Source organism: Girardinichthys multiradiatus, chromosome 19 (assembly GCF_021462225.1).
Source record: "Girardinichthys multiradiatus isolate DD_20200921_A chromosome 19, DD_fGirMul_XY1, whole genome shotgun sequence".
Lineage (NCBI taxonomy): Eukaryota > Metazoa > Chordata > Actinopteri > Cyprinodontiformes > Goodeidae > Girardinichthys > Girardinichthys multiradiatus.
The window spans coordinates 12,791,819-12,808,980 of record NC_061811.1 but is presented as its reverse complement, the minus strand read 5'-3'; the positions used below and the strand labels follow the sequence as shown (position 1 = coordinate 12,808,980).

At 38.0% G+C, this 17,162-nt stretch overlaps 4 protein-coding genes across 7 annotated transcripts in view; 2 read left to right on the top strand and 2 right to left on the bottom strand.

The window, feature by feature from the left end:
- eml5 (EMAP like 5) overlaps positions 1-4,312 on the top strand; it is a 55,349-nt gene extending 51,037 nt beyond the window's left edge. The window contains exons 40-44 of the mRNA XM_047345115.1: positions 43-205; positions 287-390; positions 1,960-2,113; positions 2,589-2,689; positions 3,143-4,312. Coding sequence (XP_047201071.1) covers positions 43-205; positions 287-390; positions 1,960-2,113; positions 2,589-2,689; positions 3,143-3,179 — 559 coding nt within the window. The 3' untranslated portion in view covers positions 3,180-4,312. The remainder of the gene's footprint in view (positions 1-42; positions 206-286; positions 391-1,959; positions 2,114-2,588; positions 2,690-3,142) is intronic.
- Positions 4,313-5,001: 689 nt separating this feature from the next.
- Positions 5,002-7,448, bottom strand: isca2 (iron-sulfur cluster assembly 2). Its single transcript, XM_047345114.1, has 4 exons — positions 7,306-7,448; positions 6,887-7,067; positions 6,124-6,239; positions 5,002-6,018 (listed from the first exon to the last, which is right to left on the bottom strand). Exons 1-4 carry the CDS (start codon positions 7,365-7,367, stop codon positions 5,844-5,846), a joined length of 534 nt encoding a protein of 177 aa, XP_047201070.1. The 5' UTR covers positions 7,368-7,448; the 3' UTR covers positions 5,002-5,843.
- A 1,582-nt stretch (positions 7,449-9,030) lies between these two features.
- Positions 9,031-12,276, top strand: LOC124855616 (NPC intracellular cholesterol transporter 2-like). Of its 2 annotated transcripts, none has more exons than XM_047345597.1 (5): positions 9,031-9,137; positions 9,390-9,495; positions 10,726-10,833; positions 10,921-11,093; positions 11,236-12,276. In XM_047345597.1, exons 2-5 carry the CDS (start codon positions 9,414-9,416, stop codon positions 11,320-11,322), a joined length of 450 nt encoding a protein of 149 aa, XP_047201553.1. In that variant the 5' UTR covers positions 9,031-9,137; positions 9,390-9,413; the 3' UTR covers positions 11,323-12,276. The 2 variants fall into 2 exon arrangements, with proteins under 2 accessions (XP_047201553.1, XP_047201554.1); XM_047345598.1 differs by lacking the exon at positions 9,031-9,137 and adding an exon at positions 9,147-9,291.
- A 395-nt stretch (positions 12,277-12,671) lies between these two features.
- Positions 12,672-17,046, bottom strand: LOC124855618 (gsk3b interacting protein). Of its 3 annotated transcripts, none has more exons than XM_047345601.1 (3): positions 16,789-17,046; positions 13,767-16,489; positions 12,672-13,686 (listed from the first exon to the last, which is right to left on the bottom strand). In XM_047345601.1, exons 2-3 carry the CDS (start codon positions 14,007-14,009, stop codon positions 13,528-13,530), a joined length of 402 nt encoding a protein of 133 aa, XP_047201557.1. In that variant the 5' UTR covers positions 14,010-16,489; positions 16,789-17,046; the 3' UTR covers positions 12,672-13,527. The 3 variants fall into 3 exon arrangements, with proteins under 3 accessions (XP_047201557.1, XP_047201556.1, XP_047201555.1); XM_047345600.1 differs by having other exon boundaries at positions 13,767-14,046; XM_047345599.1 differs by having other exon boundaries at positions 13,767-14,012; positions 16,789-17,045.
- Between the last annotated feature and the right edge of the window lie 116 nt (positions 17,047-17,162).

Sequence of the window (17,162 nt, the reverse complement as noted above, 5' to 3'; positions counted from 1 at the left end):
GACTTCTTCTGGTAAAATGGCAAATGCACATTTTTGTTGCAGGTTCAGTCCAAATTCTCGCTACTTGGCTGTCGGCTCCACTGAGTGCGCCGTTGATTTCTACGACCTGACGCTCGGCCCGCAGCTGAACCGCATCAACTGCTGCAGGGACATTCCCAGCTTCGTCATGCAGATGGATTTTTCTGCAGACAGCTCCTACATCCAGGTACAGACATCGATTAGCATCTCATCATAACTCCAACCTTCTGTGGCTGTTCTATTTCTGAATCTCATTGCTGTTACACAGATATCCACAGGTGCTTACAAGCGGCTCGTGTATGAAGTGCCATTTGGGAGGCAGATCACAGAACAGATTCAAATTGACAGGATTACCTGGGCTACCTGGACAAGGTAACAAATATCGTAACAGGCATCTCAAAAGCCTTAAACTTTTACTTATTTTATCAGGTTACAAACAGACGTCTGTTTATTTTAGTGGGATTTTATGGGGTAGTCATACCAACGCACATGGCAGTGCAAAACTGTGAAATCTAAGGAAAAGCATTTCAAAATCTGTAAAGTTTCACATGCATATGTATTCTGCCCCCTTCGCTTTGATACGCCCTAAATAAAATCCAGAGCAACCAGTTATCTTCATAAATAACATAGATGGTATTGATCTCACAATGGAGAAATTAATTTGTTACAGCAGCTCTTAGTAACACACAAGTAGGGTGCAGATAGTTAGGATATCATTAAGTTAAATGTGCAAAAACAAGTAGTAATAATAAAATAAAATAGCGTATGTTCAACAAGTGGTGGAGATGATTGTGCTAAAATGATTGCAGGTATTGACAATTACAGAGGTTATTGCACAAGTTATTATACAACAGTCGGACAGCGGTGGGGATGAAGGACCTGCGGTAGCGCTCCTTCCTGCACTGAGGGTGTCTCAGTTGGCCACTGAAGGAGCTGCTCAGCTCCTCTACAGTCCGGTGGAGTGGATGAGAGGTTTTATCCATGATGGATGTGAGCTTGGCAAACATCCTCCTCTCACCCACCACCTCCACAGAGTCAAGTGGGCAGCCTAGGACAGAACTGGCCCTCCTAACCAGCTAGTTCAGTCTCTTCCTGTCCCGCTCTGTGCTGCCTAGAGCCCAGCAGACAATAGCGTAGAGGATGGCAGAGGCTACCAAAGAGTCATTAAAGGTCCTGAGCAAAGGCCTGCACACTCCGAAGAACATCAGTCTCCCCAGAAGGTGGAGGCAACTCTGGCCCTTCTTGTACAGGGCGTCGGTGTTATAGGACCAGTCCAGTTTATTGTTGAGGTGAACACCCAGGTAATTAAAACTGCCAACTGACTCAATGTCCTTCCCCTGGATGTTCACTGGTGAGTGAGGTGGTGTCCTTCTCCTGAAGATGATCACCATCTCCTTCGTCTTACTGGCACTCAGTCCACAAATCCATGATGACAGGACAGGGACCTTCACCGGACTGAGGCTCAGGTTGTACATGTGGCTGAGGCTGCAGAACACTTGAAACTGTGGTGGAGGTTCATCTTCCAGCAGAACAACCACCCTAAAACATCCAACCAGAGCTACAATGGAATGGTTTTGATCAAAGCACACTCGTGTTAGAAAGGCCCAGTCAAAGTCCAGACCTAAATCCAGTTGAGAATCTGTGGCAAGACTAGAAGTCTTAGTTCACAGAGGCTCTCCTTCCAATCTGCCTGAGCTGAGCTGCTTCACAAAGAGGAATTTGCTAGAATTTCAGTCTAGATGTGAAAAGCTGTTAGAGACATACAAAATGCATTTTCCTCTTCCACTTCACAGTTATGCATTACTTAGTGTTGGTTTATCACATTAAAACTTGATAAAATACATTTAAGTTTTTGGTTGTACCTTTAGATGGTACTGCATACTTCCTTTGTGAATGTTGGGAGTGAGAAAAAAATACATTGTGATATGTGTGTTTTTACAGCGTCCTGGGAGACGAAGTTGTAGGAATCTGGTCCCGTAATGCTGATAAAGTGGATGTGACCTGTGCTTGTGTGTCCCATTCGGGCCTAAACATTGTCACTGGAGATGATTTTGGAATGGTAAAGCTGTTTGACTTTCCCTCTCCAGAGAAGTTTGTAAGTATAGTTTTATATTATTTTTACTATTCTAATTATTTTTTGTCTTTACATTGTTCCATGAAGGTTGCATATTTTTGAATGCCGTTGACATTATAATGTTCAGGTCACTTCGGTTCTTTATTGCCCCCTAGTGGTAATTAGTGATATGTGGTTGTCCATGAACTGAAATGGTAAACATTTAACCCACTGCACGTTTTTAGAGCAATAATTATTTACAGTCCAGTCAATAGGATGCTATGTTATGAGATTAGTTCTCATGTTTATCAGAGCTGAGAATGAATCTTGGTCACGTTGCTGATCAGCAGTGATGCTTGTTAGTATCTGCTTTATAAATGTGGAGATGACGTGCATCCGGTGTTCAGCTGAGTGCTTTCTGCATAACCTGTTTTTTCTTCCAGACAGTTTTAAGTGTTGCATCAATATTTTTTCATAGATGACTGTGACGTGTGTCTGCTGATATATTTTCTTTTAGGCTAAACACAAACGCTTCCTGGGCCATTCTGCTCATCTGACAAATGTACGCTTCACAAATGGAGATCGGTTTGTCGTCAGCGCCGGCGGAGATGACAGGAGGTACGACTGAGGCTGACAAAGGTTTTAAATGACTTGACAGGGCAGCATCACAGGTTGCAGCCACATGCTTAAATGCATTATGCTGAGATTTTGAGGTGTAGTGCATAATTGTAAAGTGGGAGTGGTTGGTTTTCACGTTTTCTTTGCTTCACCGGATTTACAGCTGCAGCTCCTTTTGGGTTTGTTTGTAACAGCTTTCTGGAGAATGTAATTTTTGCCCCTTTTTCTTTGCGAAATGCCTCAAGCTCAGCCAGATTGGATAGAGAACATCTGTGAACATCAGGTTTCAAGTCCTTCCACAAATTCTCAACTGGATTAAAGTCTGGACTTTAACTGGGCCATTTTAACACATGAACATACTTTGATTTAAACCATTTCATGGTACCCTGGCTTCATGTTTAGGACCACTGTAACTGATGCATTCATTTTTAACTTCAGTTCTTTCATTTGCAGCCTCTTTGTGTGGAGGTGTGTCCACGCCCCTCACTGAGAATCCCTCCAAGACCAGCGTCCTCCATCAGAGGAGCATCAGCATCTCCCATCGTAGCTCCATGGAGGGAAAGAGGGATGTGGAGGAGGACAGTTGCGGCAGCTTGATGAGTTAAAGTCGTGATTCGATTTACTGCCTCAAACCTTGGTGCATGCATGTGTGCTGAACTCATTTTCATTTCAGTTGTGAACACGAAAACAGGTGGAGAGCATACAGACTCTTGTATATCACATACTAATTATAAAAAAGAACCTAATGTGTGCATATCATTCAGTGAATTATTTTTGAAAAAAGAGCTATCTGTGTACATCTCTACACTCGACAGGCCTATAAAGTTGTGTTTCTGATAATGCCATTTTTTAAAACATGTAGCATTAATGAATCAGCCTTAATCTGAGTGTCTGTGAAGATTTGGGGTGTGTTTTGGTATCTTTTGGATCATGAAATCATTTGTTTTGTTGTTTTTTTTTACTGGTTACTCTAAATCTCGTGGCCTTCCTCCTGAATGTAACATCCAATGTTATGTTCTGGATGTCAGCATGCCAAAGCATACTATGCACTGTACACCTGACCTGGTCACTGTGTTGCCCTGGTGAATCATTTATGAGTTACGTGGTCGTGTTGTTGACCTCGGACCTCCCTTCAGCAATGTTTCCCTCATGACGTTATATTTGTTAGAGGACCCGTTTTGTGGTTGTATGAGTGTGCATGGCTTACAGGAAGACAATCTGTCCCGACCAAATTCCTCAGAAAATAAACAGAAAAAATAAAACAACTGCTGTATATTGACCATTGACCTCTTAACGCACTGTTGCAGTTTTTGCCGTCACTTTCTTGGGTGTGCTGCTATTATTGTTGTGTTTCCTTGAATATGAACAGTGTGACTTTTATGGAGAGTAATTAATGTTTTGTGTAATAACATTTATTGTGGAAATGGAATGTTTATCAGAGTCGAATATAAAGTGCAAAACAATTTCCTTGTATTTATATACTAACTACTAAACAAATGTTGCTGCAAATTTTGATTTACATTTCATCATTGTATATATCATCTGTAGATATTCTTTTTGTATATTTTTGTGAAGTGTTTCTTAAACTCCACTTTAATAAAAAAAATTAATTTCCTTTTTCAATCTTATGGCTTTTATGAGCATGTTGACATAAAATTTAATTTACAGTAAATATATATGCTTGACAGCCACTGACTGTCAAAAGTATTCACACCCCTTGAACCTGTATTTAGCACCACCCATCTTCCACTCTGACCAGCATCAATGTCCCTCCTGGCAAAAGAAAAACCATCCCCACAGCATAATGCTGCCACCACCAGTCACCATGAGGGGTGCAGTGAAAGTTTTCTGGCACACATGATGTTTTGCTTATAGGTCAAATAGTTTAATTTGGGTGTCATCTGACCAGAGCACCTTCTCACACGTTTGCTGTGTCCCCCTACATGGGTTGTGTCAAACTTTAAATGGGACATCTTATGGTTTTCTTTCAAAAACTGCTGTTTCCCACTTTTACATCAAGGCCAGTTTTGTGGTCTGTTTAATAGTTCTCATGTCATCAGATTCCCCCATATGAGCTGTGGATCTCTGCAGCTCCTCCAGAGTTACTATGGCCTGTTTAATCCAGGGATCTGCAACCTTCACAATCAAAAGAGCCATTTTGCCTCACTGTTACTAAGTGTGCAAAATCTACAAAGTTTACCAAGTTTTATCAAAACGTGCAATGTCAAATTTTAAAATTAAAAGAAAAATAAGTACTAGAATTATATTATTTTTTAGGTTTTACTTTTTGCATTTATGACATCACAAATTTATTTAACAAGTCACTTCATTTATTCCAGATCAAAACATTATAAATTAAACCTTTACAATCATATGGCAGTTATGACTTATTTACATAAAGGAAAATCTAAACACTGAAAAGAACTTTTGTTTTGCTGGAAACCATCAGCTGCTTGTATGGATCTTTAAATAAACTGAATAACTAAAACATCTGTTTTTCATTCACTTCGCTTCTCACAATCACACAAACAAAAGCTGGCAAATTATTCCCCAGGTTCTGCATTACTTGTGGAACAGAACCAATTCAGATAAAAACCAATGCCTTTACTCACTAGATTATTAGGTGAACATAGTGTTTGCATCTTAGTATCAACTATTAAAGCTGATAAAATTCAACTGCATAATCCACCTTCCATTACAGACAACTTTCTGTTCATTTGTCTGCACCTAATCCTGACCTGTGTTGCTTTTCTGAAACACTTTGCAATAAAAACCTGATGAGATCCAAGTAACATAATGTGGTAATGGAACGCTACGAGCTGTGAAGGAGAATTCAACAGATACATATTCCTTGTAACTGTTGAACCTTAATGTCATTACCCACAACAATTAACGGTGGAACTGAGTCTCTTTAATCAACCCATTTGAAGCAAATGAACGTGAAATCATTTAAGTTGCAAGTGGTGATTGTGTACTTACAATGTCCCCATGTAAAGGATGCTGATTTCTGTTTTGCTCAAGTTAAAGTTTATTTTCTGTCAGTAGTATTATAAACTGGTACTACCCCTTTCACAAACATGAGGCCTTGCAGCAATGCAACAGTAAATAACTAGACAGATGTACCCATTAATGTCAAATCTCAGTGAAGCATCTTCTATAATTTCACAGAAAAGGAGCTGCCACAGGAGCAGCCATGATCCGCCTGAGGGTTCTTGAGCACCTGAAAGGTGGAGCGGATCAGCTCCTGACTGAAGTCCACAGTGGATCCCTTCACGAACTCCAGACTCTCCTGGTCAACAATGATGCCCACTCCCGCCTGCTCGAATACTCTAAAAAGAGAAGAAGGAATCCAGGGGTGGATTAGAAGACAAGAAAGAGACCACAGCATCAGTGTAGAAGAATATTTTGAGAGCTGGATGTGTGGAAAAGTTTACCTGTCCTCTTCATTCTTGTTGCAATCTACAGAAAACTTGTACTGGAATCCAGAGCAGCCTCCTCCCTCCACTTGTATTCTTAAGTACTCACCCTTCTCCATGATTTCTGATAGCCTCTGTATTGAACAGAACAGAGTATCTGTGGTTTTATAGAGCACCAGATGATTTTAACATTGAGGTTTCAAAGTACTTTAGTTAGATACAGTCGATTTAAAAACGTCTACACACCTTATTTTTCTCCTTTAAAATTGCAGGGACTTTTACAAAGTGCCTGTAATTTTTACAATTGATGATTGGGGATTGACAAGTTAAAAACAGAAAAATCAGATGAAGGTTAGGTGCATATGCTTTGATGGTTCATAAAAGGTTCATAAAATTCCTTTGTTTTCCACTGGACTCAAAGATACGACATCAAAGATCAGGCAGCACATTTCTTTCTTCTTTATGCATTATAGCCCTCAGTATGAAAAAACAACTCATAATCAGTCAAAATGGTCAAAGAAAAATCTGTGTTGGGCATGAAAGTCATAAGTGCATCTCTAATTTTAACTATTTATCCATCCTAACTACAAACTGTCTAACTTCTTTCGTGTTTTTCTAAGAACAGATTACAGTCACTAAAAATAACGATTAGGTGTAGAAGAATTTCGTTTCTGACCACCTTTTTAAAGCATCAATAAATATTTACACGTGACACACTTTAAATATGTTTCAAATATATTACAGTACTTTTTACTTCATCTGATCATGAGTATTTACGTACCTTCACGCATGACTCTGTGAGGCGCACCTTATCGTCTGATGGACTCGACTCCCCAGACATCTCCTTCCGGACGGAGGCGCTGCTGAAAAACCGTTGCCCCACTATGAAAAGCGGTTGGGAGCTTTCAGGAAGCCGGTAGAGCTCCTGCCTAACGCCGAGGTTGTTTAAGAGAGCAGGTGCTCTAAAGAAACACGGAGATGTGTTTATATGAAGGCTGCTAAAAGGATTTTTAAAGCAACTATCAGCTGAGCTAACTATGAGACGTAGCGTTACCTAACAGTTGAACCGATGGCTAGCATGCTAACAAAGATAAACACCAACAGAAAAGCTACCTTTAAGCTCTAAAACAGCATTTGAATATGCTACGTCTAAGAGAGGTTTATAATTATTTTTAAAATATGTTGAAACGTTAACATTACCTCACAAGGCTTAGTAATTTTGACCTTGACGCAGTTATCATTGCTCCTTTAAACACAGACATCTTCCATAATAGACGTCGGTAAATTTAATTCCACCCACGTAGCAACACACTGGGAGGGCTCCTATTGGTTGTAATATTTGTCAATCTGATAGTCACGCCCATTTCTTTGCATTACTGCTATGTGATTCGTCAAAACATCTGCCAATTAAATACAGCTACACGTAGCAGCGTGTTCTTGTGGCGAAAAAAATATTTAGGCGGAAAAAAAAACATTAAGATAATTTTTTTACCAGTCATTACAAAAATGAAAAATAAAGGAATACAATTTTTTTTAAGGAAAGTTTGTTGACAAGTCAAACTTGGCACATGTTCTAAAAATATAAACTGCTTTCGTTTTGTACAAATGAGCTGTACTATGAGAACAACAAACCAAAACAAATTTAACAAGTGTCGCGAAATAAAAAACAAAACATTTCTCAAGTGGCAAATTGTTTATGTAATCCAACAAAAGTTGGGCTTTTTAAATGTTCAAGCTGGGTTAACACTAGAATGTTGTACTTTGTTTAAAAAAAAATGCAGTACAATTGGGATGGGTTTGAGATATCCACATGTATGTGTACAAATTCTGGCAAAAGAAGCAAATTATCATTCACAAACTCATGTATTTTCCTCCATTTGACATCCTGTTGTCACCACATTATATGTTAAAGGATGAATTACTGTACTAAAGGCAGATGCAAAACTGGAAAACTGTCCAAAACCTGTTTACTGGACAACAGTAATTAAAAAAAAATCGATGTTGAAATTGTTGCATAACACAATCTTTGCTTTGATACGTTACCTTAAAAAAATTAAAGTAAACCTTTTATACTTTTCTGAAGGAGGCACCCTCCTCCAAACTGTGACAGTAAAATTCTGAAACAAATAGTTTATTTTTGATGCAGATGGAAAACATATTGAGCTTAGAGGTGACCTCAGAATTGTACTTTTGCATTTGTTATCTCTAAAACTGTCACCAATAATAAAAATAAAGAACTTTATTTTGGGATAATTATTGAATATGTCAGCATACCTCTCAATAGTAGGATCATTGCCAGGGGAATTGCTTTACTTATTATATTTAATTGGACATTAGTACTATTTCAGCTCATGCCTACCAACAAACATATAAAAAAGTTGCAATGATCATCCATGAAGTGTTACAAGTACCCCACTCCATCCAATCTTTGTAAAAGAGAAATTTTCTTTTTATTAGTATAAATCTGTTAATTCAAGTCGAACCAGCATGGGGAGAGAAGTTACACTTAAAATTTCAAGTATTGGACAAAAATTAAAATAATTTATAGGTAGTTTGAAATAAAACCGCAAACCTCCAACTTCTCCAAAAGATGTTCATAATTCTTTACAGCCATTTTATTTGAGGGCGCCATTCACTGGGCCAAAGTCAATTATACTCAAGCCTCCCTCCTCAGAAGATTTATTTATATCACTCTTATGTACCGGTGTTTCATTTCCACTTAAAACTAAGACAATTTTGATATATTTTGAAATATAACTTTGTCTGATATGTCGTATAAATTAGCTAGACAGACAATTCTAGATATGCACTTTTATTGTTCACAAACTGTAAATCAGACTTTGAGCGGCGTTGAATGTGGGTCAATCCTGTAGGTGGCAGTATTTCGTCAATCCTGTAGGTGGCAGTATTTCACCCTGACAGACTGAAGCTGCTTCGGATGCGCAGAGAAGAAGATTGAGGAGAAAAGGTGTGACTTGAATCGCGTGATTCAGGGGAAATAACAAGTCACTGTGGAGGTAGTCTCGTTTAAGGTACGTTTTGAGTATTTAGAGTTTTGAACGTCTAAGTACTACAGTAGATACTTAGGTGACACAGAAGACTCGTCCTGTTCGTGTTTATTAGCGTCCAAGAAGTTGCGACGGGTTGATTCCTTGTAAACTTTTTGATCAGTCCGATGAAACTGCAGTCAGTTTTCAACACGTTTTTTAAGTTACCGACATAAAAGTTGATGTAGCTCATTTTGATAATGGATGTTTTTTTTTTGTTTTTTTTTTCTGTTTTAGGGTACGCTAAAGAAGGACAGAAACATGGATGTTCGCACTGGTTTGATCGTTGTGTTTTGCTTGACGGGACTTACCTGGGCGCAGCCGGTGAAATACATCGACTGCGGTGAGTTTTACTTCATTTTATCGAGATTTCCTCCTCTGTTTAGTGCCAACTCATCTGTCTTCCTGGTTAAATACAAATATGACGAAGAATTTAAAATAAAACTTTAAAAGGGCTTGAGATTTGGGCATTTCAGTGTTTAGAAACGAAATTGTAGGGTTATTTCTGTTAAACGACCTTATTTACTCAAAATTTATTTTAAAGGGGAAGTTTAATATTTAATTTGAAAGAAATTAGACTAAATGTGGCCGATCAGGTCTTTTATCAGGTCTGTCAGCTATCGGGCTAAAAAAAAGCCAATGATGAAACCTGAACGTTAATCCTGAAATCCCACCTGATTTGACTAGGACAACGTGATTAAATCACTGACTACTATTGAATGAATCAGCTCGAAGATTTTTAACTTTATACTTTGGACTCAGGAAGCTTTTCATTGATGAGCGGTTCCCAAATTTCTACACAATCTAAAAATGACCTGAGACCAGTGATCTTATCAATTGCTGGCTTAAATATACAGCTGTTTTAAAAATAGCATTTCTGTTTTTTAAGTAAAGATTAAAAGTCTAGCTTTGAGTTCCATGCATGCAACTGAATTGGGAAAACTGCATATTGTATAATTCAAGTCAAAAAAAGTAATAGAAAAATGGATTTAATCTGTCAGGACGAGGGGAAAACGAAATCAGTGTCTGTATTTTCTTTTACAAATTTGTTTACTGTAAAAACAGAAAAATGCTTAAAGATTGACCTTTCCTGAGGATTACTGAACGAATTTAGTTGTATAAACCTACTACTTCTGAGAACCTCCTTACATCTCTACCTACTTTGATTATTTCAGGGATGCTCTTTGGGTGAGTCATGGCGTTTTAGCCAAATCTTAAGGGCATTTTCTCTAATGTCTTCCTGGTTTTGGTTTCAGAATCAGAATCTGCTTTATTGCCAAGTTTGTACAGACAAACCCATTGTTTGAAATCATTTTAGCTGAGCAGGCTAAGATTTTTTGCAGTTCTTTTTCTCCTTTTTCAATCATTTTTTGACTCCCTGAATGGTGTGTTTCTGAACAATGTCTAAAGCAACTTCAGATCACTCATACAGATTAAGGAGTAGTAGTCTACTGTAATTAGATTTTAATTCTTAATGTTAAGATTATCTCTAAACTCATACTTTGTTTCGCTTCATCATCGGATTAAAGCTATCCTACAAAGACAGTTTCTTTTTTTCCACCTTTGTCCCCAGGCTCCACTTCAGGCAAAGTGATCAGTGTAGACATCAACCCTTGTCCTTCTGAGCCATGCCAGCTTCACAAAGGAGACTCCTACAGCGTCAATGTCACATTCATTAGCAGTGCGTGGTATTTTTCTCTTTGAATTACTTTCATCTGCCCAACCTAAATATGTATATTGAATTCTGTTTTAATACATCCTCTTAAAGATGTGGATAGTGACAAGAGCACAGCTGTGGTTCACGGTATTGTTGGAGGTGTCCCGCTCCCTTTCCCCATCCCTGTGCCAGATGGATGCAGGTCTGGCATCCAATGTCCCATCAAGAAGGGGCAAAACTATAACTATCAGGCCTTATTACCAGTCAAGTCCGAATATCCTTCTGTAAGTATGATTCTCAGCTTTTCATGCGTTACCTTTTAAATTTGTATGTGTGACTGTTTTTGTGGTCTGTCGGATCATTTTGTCTAGACTGATGAAGTAGGCGCGATGCACTGTGATCACTGACTTTCTTCTGCATTTCTAGATAAAATGTGTTGTGGAGTGGGAACTGAGAGATGACAACAACAAAGACCTGTTCTGCATCAAATTCCCGGTTCAGATTGTGAACTGAGCCAGCGTAACAAAAGAACCTCGGACAAACTTCTTTCCAAAAGGGATTCAGCTTTGAGCAAAATTTTAAATATCGCCAATGATTCTTGTTAGATTTTTTCTTCAAATTTTATTTCTCTCTACTGATTTCATGGCTCACTGCACACACATTAAATCTGCCAAAATGCCACACATTTTGTGTTTAGTGCCTAATGTTCAATTTTAAGAGACAAGTGTTGAAAATGAACAACATTCCACCACTGTGCAAATGTTTACCGACTGCTGTGTAGTCTAAAAACTGTTTCTTTACTAATACTTTGTAATATTTCATGCTGTCCTGCTACATGATCTGTTGCACTGGCTGCTGTAAGAAAATATGCAACCAAAGTGATAGAGATGTCTAACTGGAGTAATAACTGCTTTCTATTGTAGTTTGAACAAGTTTGCACCTTTTTTCAAAATTTTTTATGGCTTATAGCTTATGAAAACCCATTTAGTTTCTCAGAAATTTGGATTTATTATATAAGATTGGTGAAAGTCTTAATGTGGATCCACACAATCTACTCACTTAACAGCCATTGATGCCCTCCACAAGGAGGTTTAGTTTCTAAAGGTCCACTGTTAAAGAAGCTGGCTTTTCACAGTGTTGTGTTTAAGCACATTAATGGAAAGTTGAGTGGAAGGAAAAGCGCAGCTTTGAGATTGTGACGATTTGGGGACCTGGGCTTCCATTACACCTCAGCAGTTCCACAGGCTGACTGCCTCCATGCAAATGCTGCAATAGTGCATGTAAAAGGAGCCCAGGTGAAGCATTGATTGTGTATACTGTACAGAACATGGACATACTTCTCAATAGGCTTGCATTTCTGTCAAACGTTTCTTTTTTTGATATATTCAAATTTTCTTATAAACTGAATTCTGGTTCTTGATTAGCTGTAAGCCACAATAATTGTAACTAATAAATGCTTCAAAACTATCACTGTGTAGTGAATCTATACATGTTTTACTGAATTACTGAAATTATGTATGATTTCTATCTTATGTAAGGTCAAAAGATTTGCACATAAAACTACAGCTATGTTAACTCAGTTTTTCTGGAGATTTAAAAAGAACAAATTTATTTACTCTATATTTGCAACATTTGATTTCTGGTCCTTAATCAGCTACAGAAATAAGAACAAGGCTAAGTTTAGAGTGGAAAATGTTTCAGTGACAGTAAATATCAATGGTGTGGGCCCCAAATAGACAATGATTGAGTGAACAGAATAAGATACATGAAGTAGCATACTGTAAATATAACCTTCCACCTTAACTTGAGCCTCTTTCTACTTTTACTACTTGAGGGATATTTTCATCAAAGAAACAAGACACTTGACATCTGAGATTTTATTGTTGGCAAAGAACAACAAGAAAGGAAATGTATAAATTCAGATAGAGAACAGGTTTTTTCTCAGCCTAATTCATAACACTTATGGATTATGACTAGGTTATGACACATGTTATATATACAATAAGAAATGTTTAATGCAGCTCCAAAAGTCACGAAGATCAATAAATGCTGTGCTTTCTGACAGAACCATGAGATTCAATACAAAACCAACAACAGGAACATTTGGACAGCTGAAATTGTAAGTTAAGATGCAAACACTACAAAAATAAACAATTATCTAAATGAATTTGATGAGTGGGACTAAATGCTGTTTCAGCCTGTTCAAACTACTGAGGAATGAGGTATTAATGAGTTGTGTTGTTATCTCAGTAAATAATGAACTTTTTTTTTAAACCCACACTCATTAAGGCAACTTGCTTTACAACAACTCCTTCCAAGAGATACAGACTGAATAAAAACTGGTTAGGAGCTATTTGAGCAGATATCAGGTCACAGCTTCAGTGCGAGCAGATGTGGAAACTAGATCAAAATAAACGGCTCTCTGCATCATCAACGAGTACAAAAAGGAGCAGAATTTCCACTTACAGTAACTAAGTTATAACAGAAATTAGATATTTCCACAGTAAACAGCACACTGTTGCAACAGATCCCGAACAGCCAATCTGAAGCAGTCCCTAAAACTAACATGAAGTCATTCAATGTTAAGAAAAACTAGGCTAATAGGGCTCCATAGCCTTTATTGTAGTGGCAACTAGGCTATTATACGTTACATAACAGGCCAAAGTAAAAACTTGGGTGTTTACAATTCAAAAGTTGCCCACATGCTCTTTGTCCTTTTTACTGTCCGTTTTGCTTCAACTTTTCCAGCCGCTGCAGCAGAGCGTTCCCAAACGCTTCCCTGTATCCCGGACTGAGCGTGTCCAGAAGAGAGTACACAGTCTCGTGATACTGAGTGTTTAGCTCCTCATTCACCTGATCAAAAGCGTAGCCCACCACCTGTTCAAGGAGAAGATTCGTTAGTTCTTTGAGAAACCATAAAGAACAGAGTCTCTCTGAGACTGTCTCATGTCTCCTACCCTGAGTCCGGCCTCCGTCAGCTCCAGACAGTAACGGTTCCCCTCTCTCGTCTCCACGTTGATGTAGGCCACATCGGATGCGCTGGTGAGGCTTTGCGAGACGTGCATTTCGACTACGGCGAAGAGAACATCGTTGATGACTGCGTCCGCCTCCAACCTCATGTCCTTGACGTCTCCCCGTTCAACTGAGTCCTCATCGAACGTGGATGTTATGGACTCCTCTGGGGGACAGTCTATCTCCATCTCCTGGAGCACAGAGCAGCGTACTATACAGGCCCAGCTTTGAATTTAAGGAGAAAATCCAAAGAACGGATGGAAGGGATTGTGATGTTCTTTATCGCTATGGAAACCAATGCCTACTATGCATTAAGTAAACTAAGAAAACAGACTGATCATTAGAAAAGAGAGTTTTGTGATTTAAAGCAGTTCCTTTCTTCTATCATAATGTAATGGTGGGTCATGTTTGCCTAAAACGGAAGTGAAACACAGGCATCTGACTGTTCAGCTTGCTCTATTTTTAAAATACAAGAAGACTATTGTCAATTATTAGCATCAGGAGTGTAGCATAAACCTAAACTAGTCTAAGAGGAAGTAAGACTGAACAGGTGTCCCTTCTTTTAGTCTAGTTTAGTTGTTTTTGTCTCTGTTCCTAAATCCGCCCAAGAGAAAACAAAATCATTTCCTTGTTATTGTTAAACTATCAAGGCTAAGCAGCCCGTCACTGCAAGCCTTTGTATTTCCCATGGATATAGTTATATAATCCACTAATTAAAGTAACCCTGGTTGTATTTTTAAAGTTTTCTGCATTTGTTGAACAAGTTGAAACTTGTCGAGGTCCATTTATATCAGGGTGCAGTTCAACATTACTGTGTGTGTCAGCAGTTGCGAATTGCTTCACATCTGGCTTCGTCATCATTTGCTCGGTTGGCTGGGTGCCTGCGATAGCAGCAACACTAGCCACCGAGCCCATCACTTCCACATTGAAACGCAGTGAATCAGCCTTTTAAAGGGAGGGGAAATTGCTCTGTGCTTTGCTGTTACTTTGACTGGTTTTGCCAAAATGTCTGTTATTGCTTAATCGCAAGGACTGACCGACACATCATGTTTTAAACATACAGGACCTTGCAAAAACATTCAAACCCAGATTTTTTTCGCATATTGCTACAAGCTTTTGGAGTTCAATGGATTTTATGTGACAGACCAACAAAAAGCAGTGCATACTTGTGAGATAGAACGAAAGGATACCTAATTTAAATGTTTGTTTTTGCAAACAAGAATCTGAATATTGTGCTGTGCATTGGCATTCACACCCTTTACAGTCGATATCCCTAAATAAAATCCAGTACAACCAATTACCTTCAGAAATCACTTAAATTGTAAATAAGATTCTAGCTGTGTGTAATTTTATCCCAGCACAAATAAAGCTGTTCTACTGGTCATGCAGTGCAAACCTGTCCTTAATGGGACCCATTGATTTGAAAGTCCTGTTTGCAGTTTCTCACAAGCCAGTTAGGGGACACAGCAAACTTGTGGAAGATGTTCAGATGTTCTGGTTTGGTTCTGGCCTACATGCAAAATGTTATACATGGCAAAAATCTAACACTGCATACCTCCAAAAACACACTATAACCCCGGTGGTAGAAGTGTCATGCTGTGGGTATGCCTTTCTTCAGCAGGGACAGGGTAGCTAGGCAGCGTTGATGAGGAGATGGATGGAGCTAAATGGAGGGCAATCCTGGAAGTAAACATTTTAGGTGTTGCAAAAGACTTGAGACTCGTGCGGAGGTTCACTGTCCAGCAGCACAATGACCCTAACATCCAGCCAGAGTTACATTGTAATGGTTTATATAAAAGCATATTCATGTGTTAAAATGGCCCAGTCAAAGTCCAGATCTAAATCAGATTGGGAATTCGTGGGAAGATTAACAAAATTAATATAAACTGAATCTGACGGAGCTTGAGCTATTTTGACAATAACGGGCAAAATGTTCAGTCTAATATTCATTTGTGAAAGATTTTCCTTCCATTTTACAATTATGCACTATTTTGTGTTGGCCTATCACATAATAATTCAAATCAAATACATTGAAGTTTTTGGCTGTAACATAACAACATATGACAGAGTAAACATAGTCAGATGTGACTATGTTTGTGTTTATATTCAGGTTTTTCAACTAAAATTGGTCCAATTTCAAATTCTCCTATAAGGACGATTTTCTTTTTAAGTAAGATGTGCCAGTAAATGTTCTGACATCAAACACAAAAACCAGTGATTCACCTCCTAACTTAAAGTCACAAGATAAAAACTGAAACAGCAACACTGAATGCAGATGTATCCTCTTAATTTAAGTCATATCCAGTCCGATTCAAATTGCATATTATAAAAATCAGTTACCAAATATAAATATGTAAACATATTCATAACTTCGTAATACGGTGTGTGCTTTAATTATACACAAAAAAAATAAGTAAATTATACTTTAATTGGAATACATGAATTTCGCATTCTTTATAATTTTATTATAATCATACTTGTATTTTAGGTATTATTCAGACGGGGTGTTATTTACATAATCTATTTAAATAATAACGTCACATTTAAAGTACAATAATCATTTACACTACGTAATGTATTGTAATTGGTGTTATATTGTTTAATTGCATTTCTATGTATATATCTCCCCCCATCGTAAACGTTGAAAACAGCGACATCTTGTGGCCACCTAAGAATGAGACGAACATTTCAACACGAGCATCAATAAACTGAAACAGATTTTATATTTCATATAAATTATTCTTAAGAGATGTAGATGTGTTTACTGATCAGCTGTTTCCGAAACAAAAGTGGGGCTAAATCTACCATTAAAGGGAGAAAAACAACTGAACACCTAAATTGTATTTTGGTAACTTTTAAGATTTTAAACATAAATATGCACATGATTTGAAGCAAATTAAAAGCTGGGATGTGGTTTAAAAATCATAAATCTATTGTAACGAGGTTAAATGGGTTCATTTTTCTCACCTCCTCGTTGGTTCTCTTCTTCCGGCTTGTAGAAGCTTCCAGCCCTATCTCTGAGCTGCTCTGCGTGGGGAGGGATCACTCAAACCAGTTTCTTCTAACCTTGAATGAAAAAATAATTTATAACAAAGTAAAGAGATGATAAAATCCCTCTCTACTCTTTCGCTATTTGAATAAAAAAAAACTTATAAATAAAAGCCTGATACTAATCTGGATCAGTAAAAATATGTGACACGATCATAAGCCTTCAACGTTATGGTATCACGAACAAATCCCACCCCTGTGTGGCCAGTGATAATGCTGCATTCAAAAGAAATTGACAATTGAAAGCTTCGAAAATTGAATAAAAATAGAATGGTAATAGTAAACCAAACAAT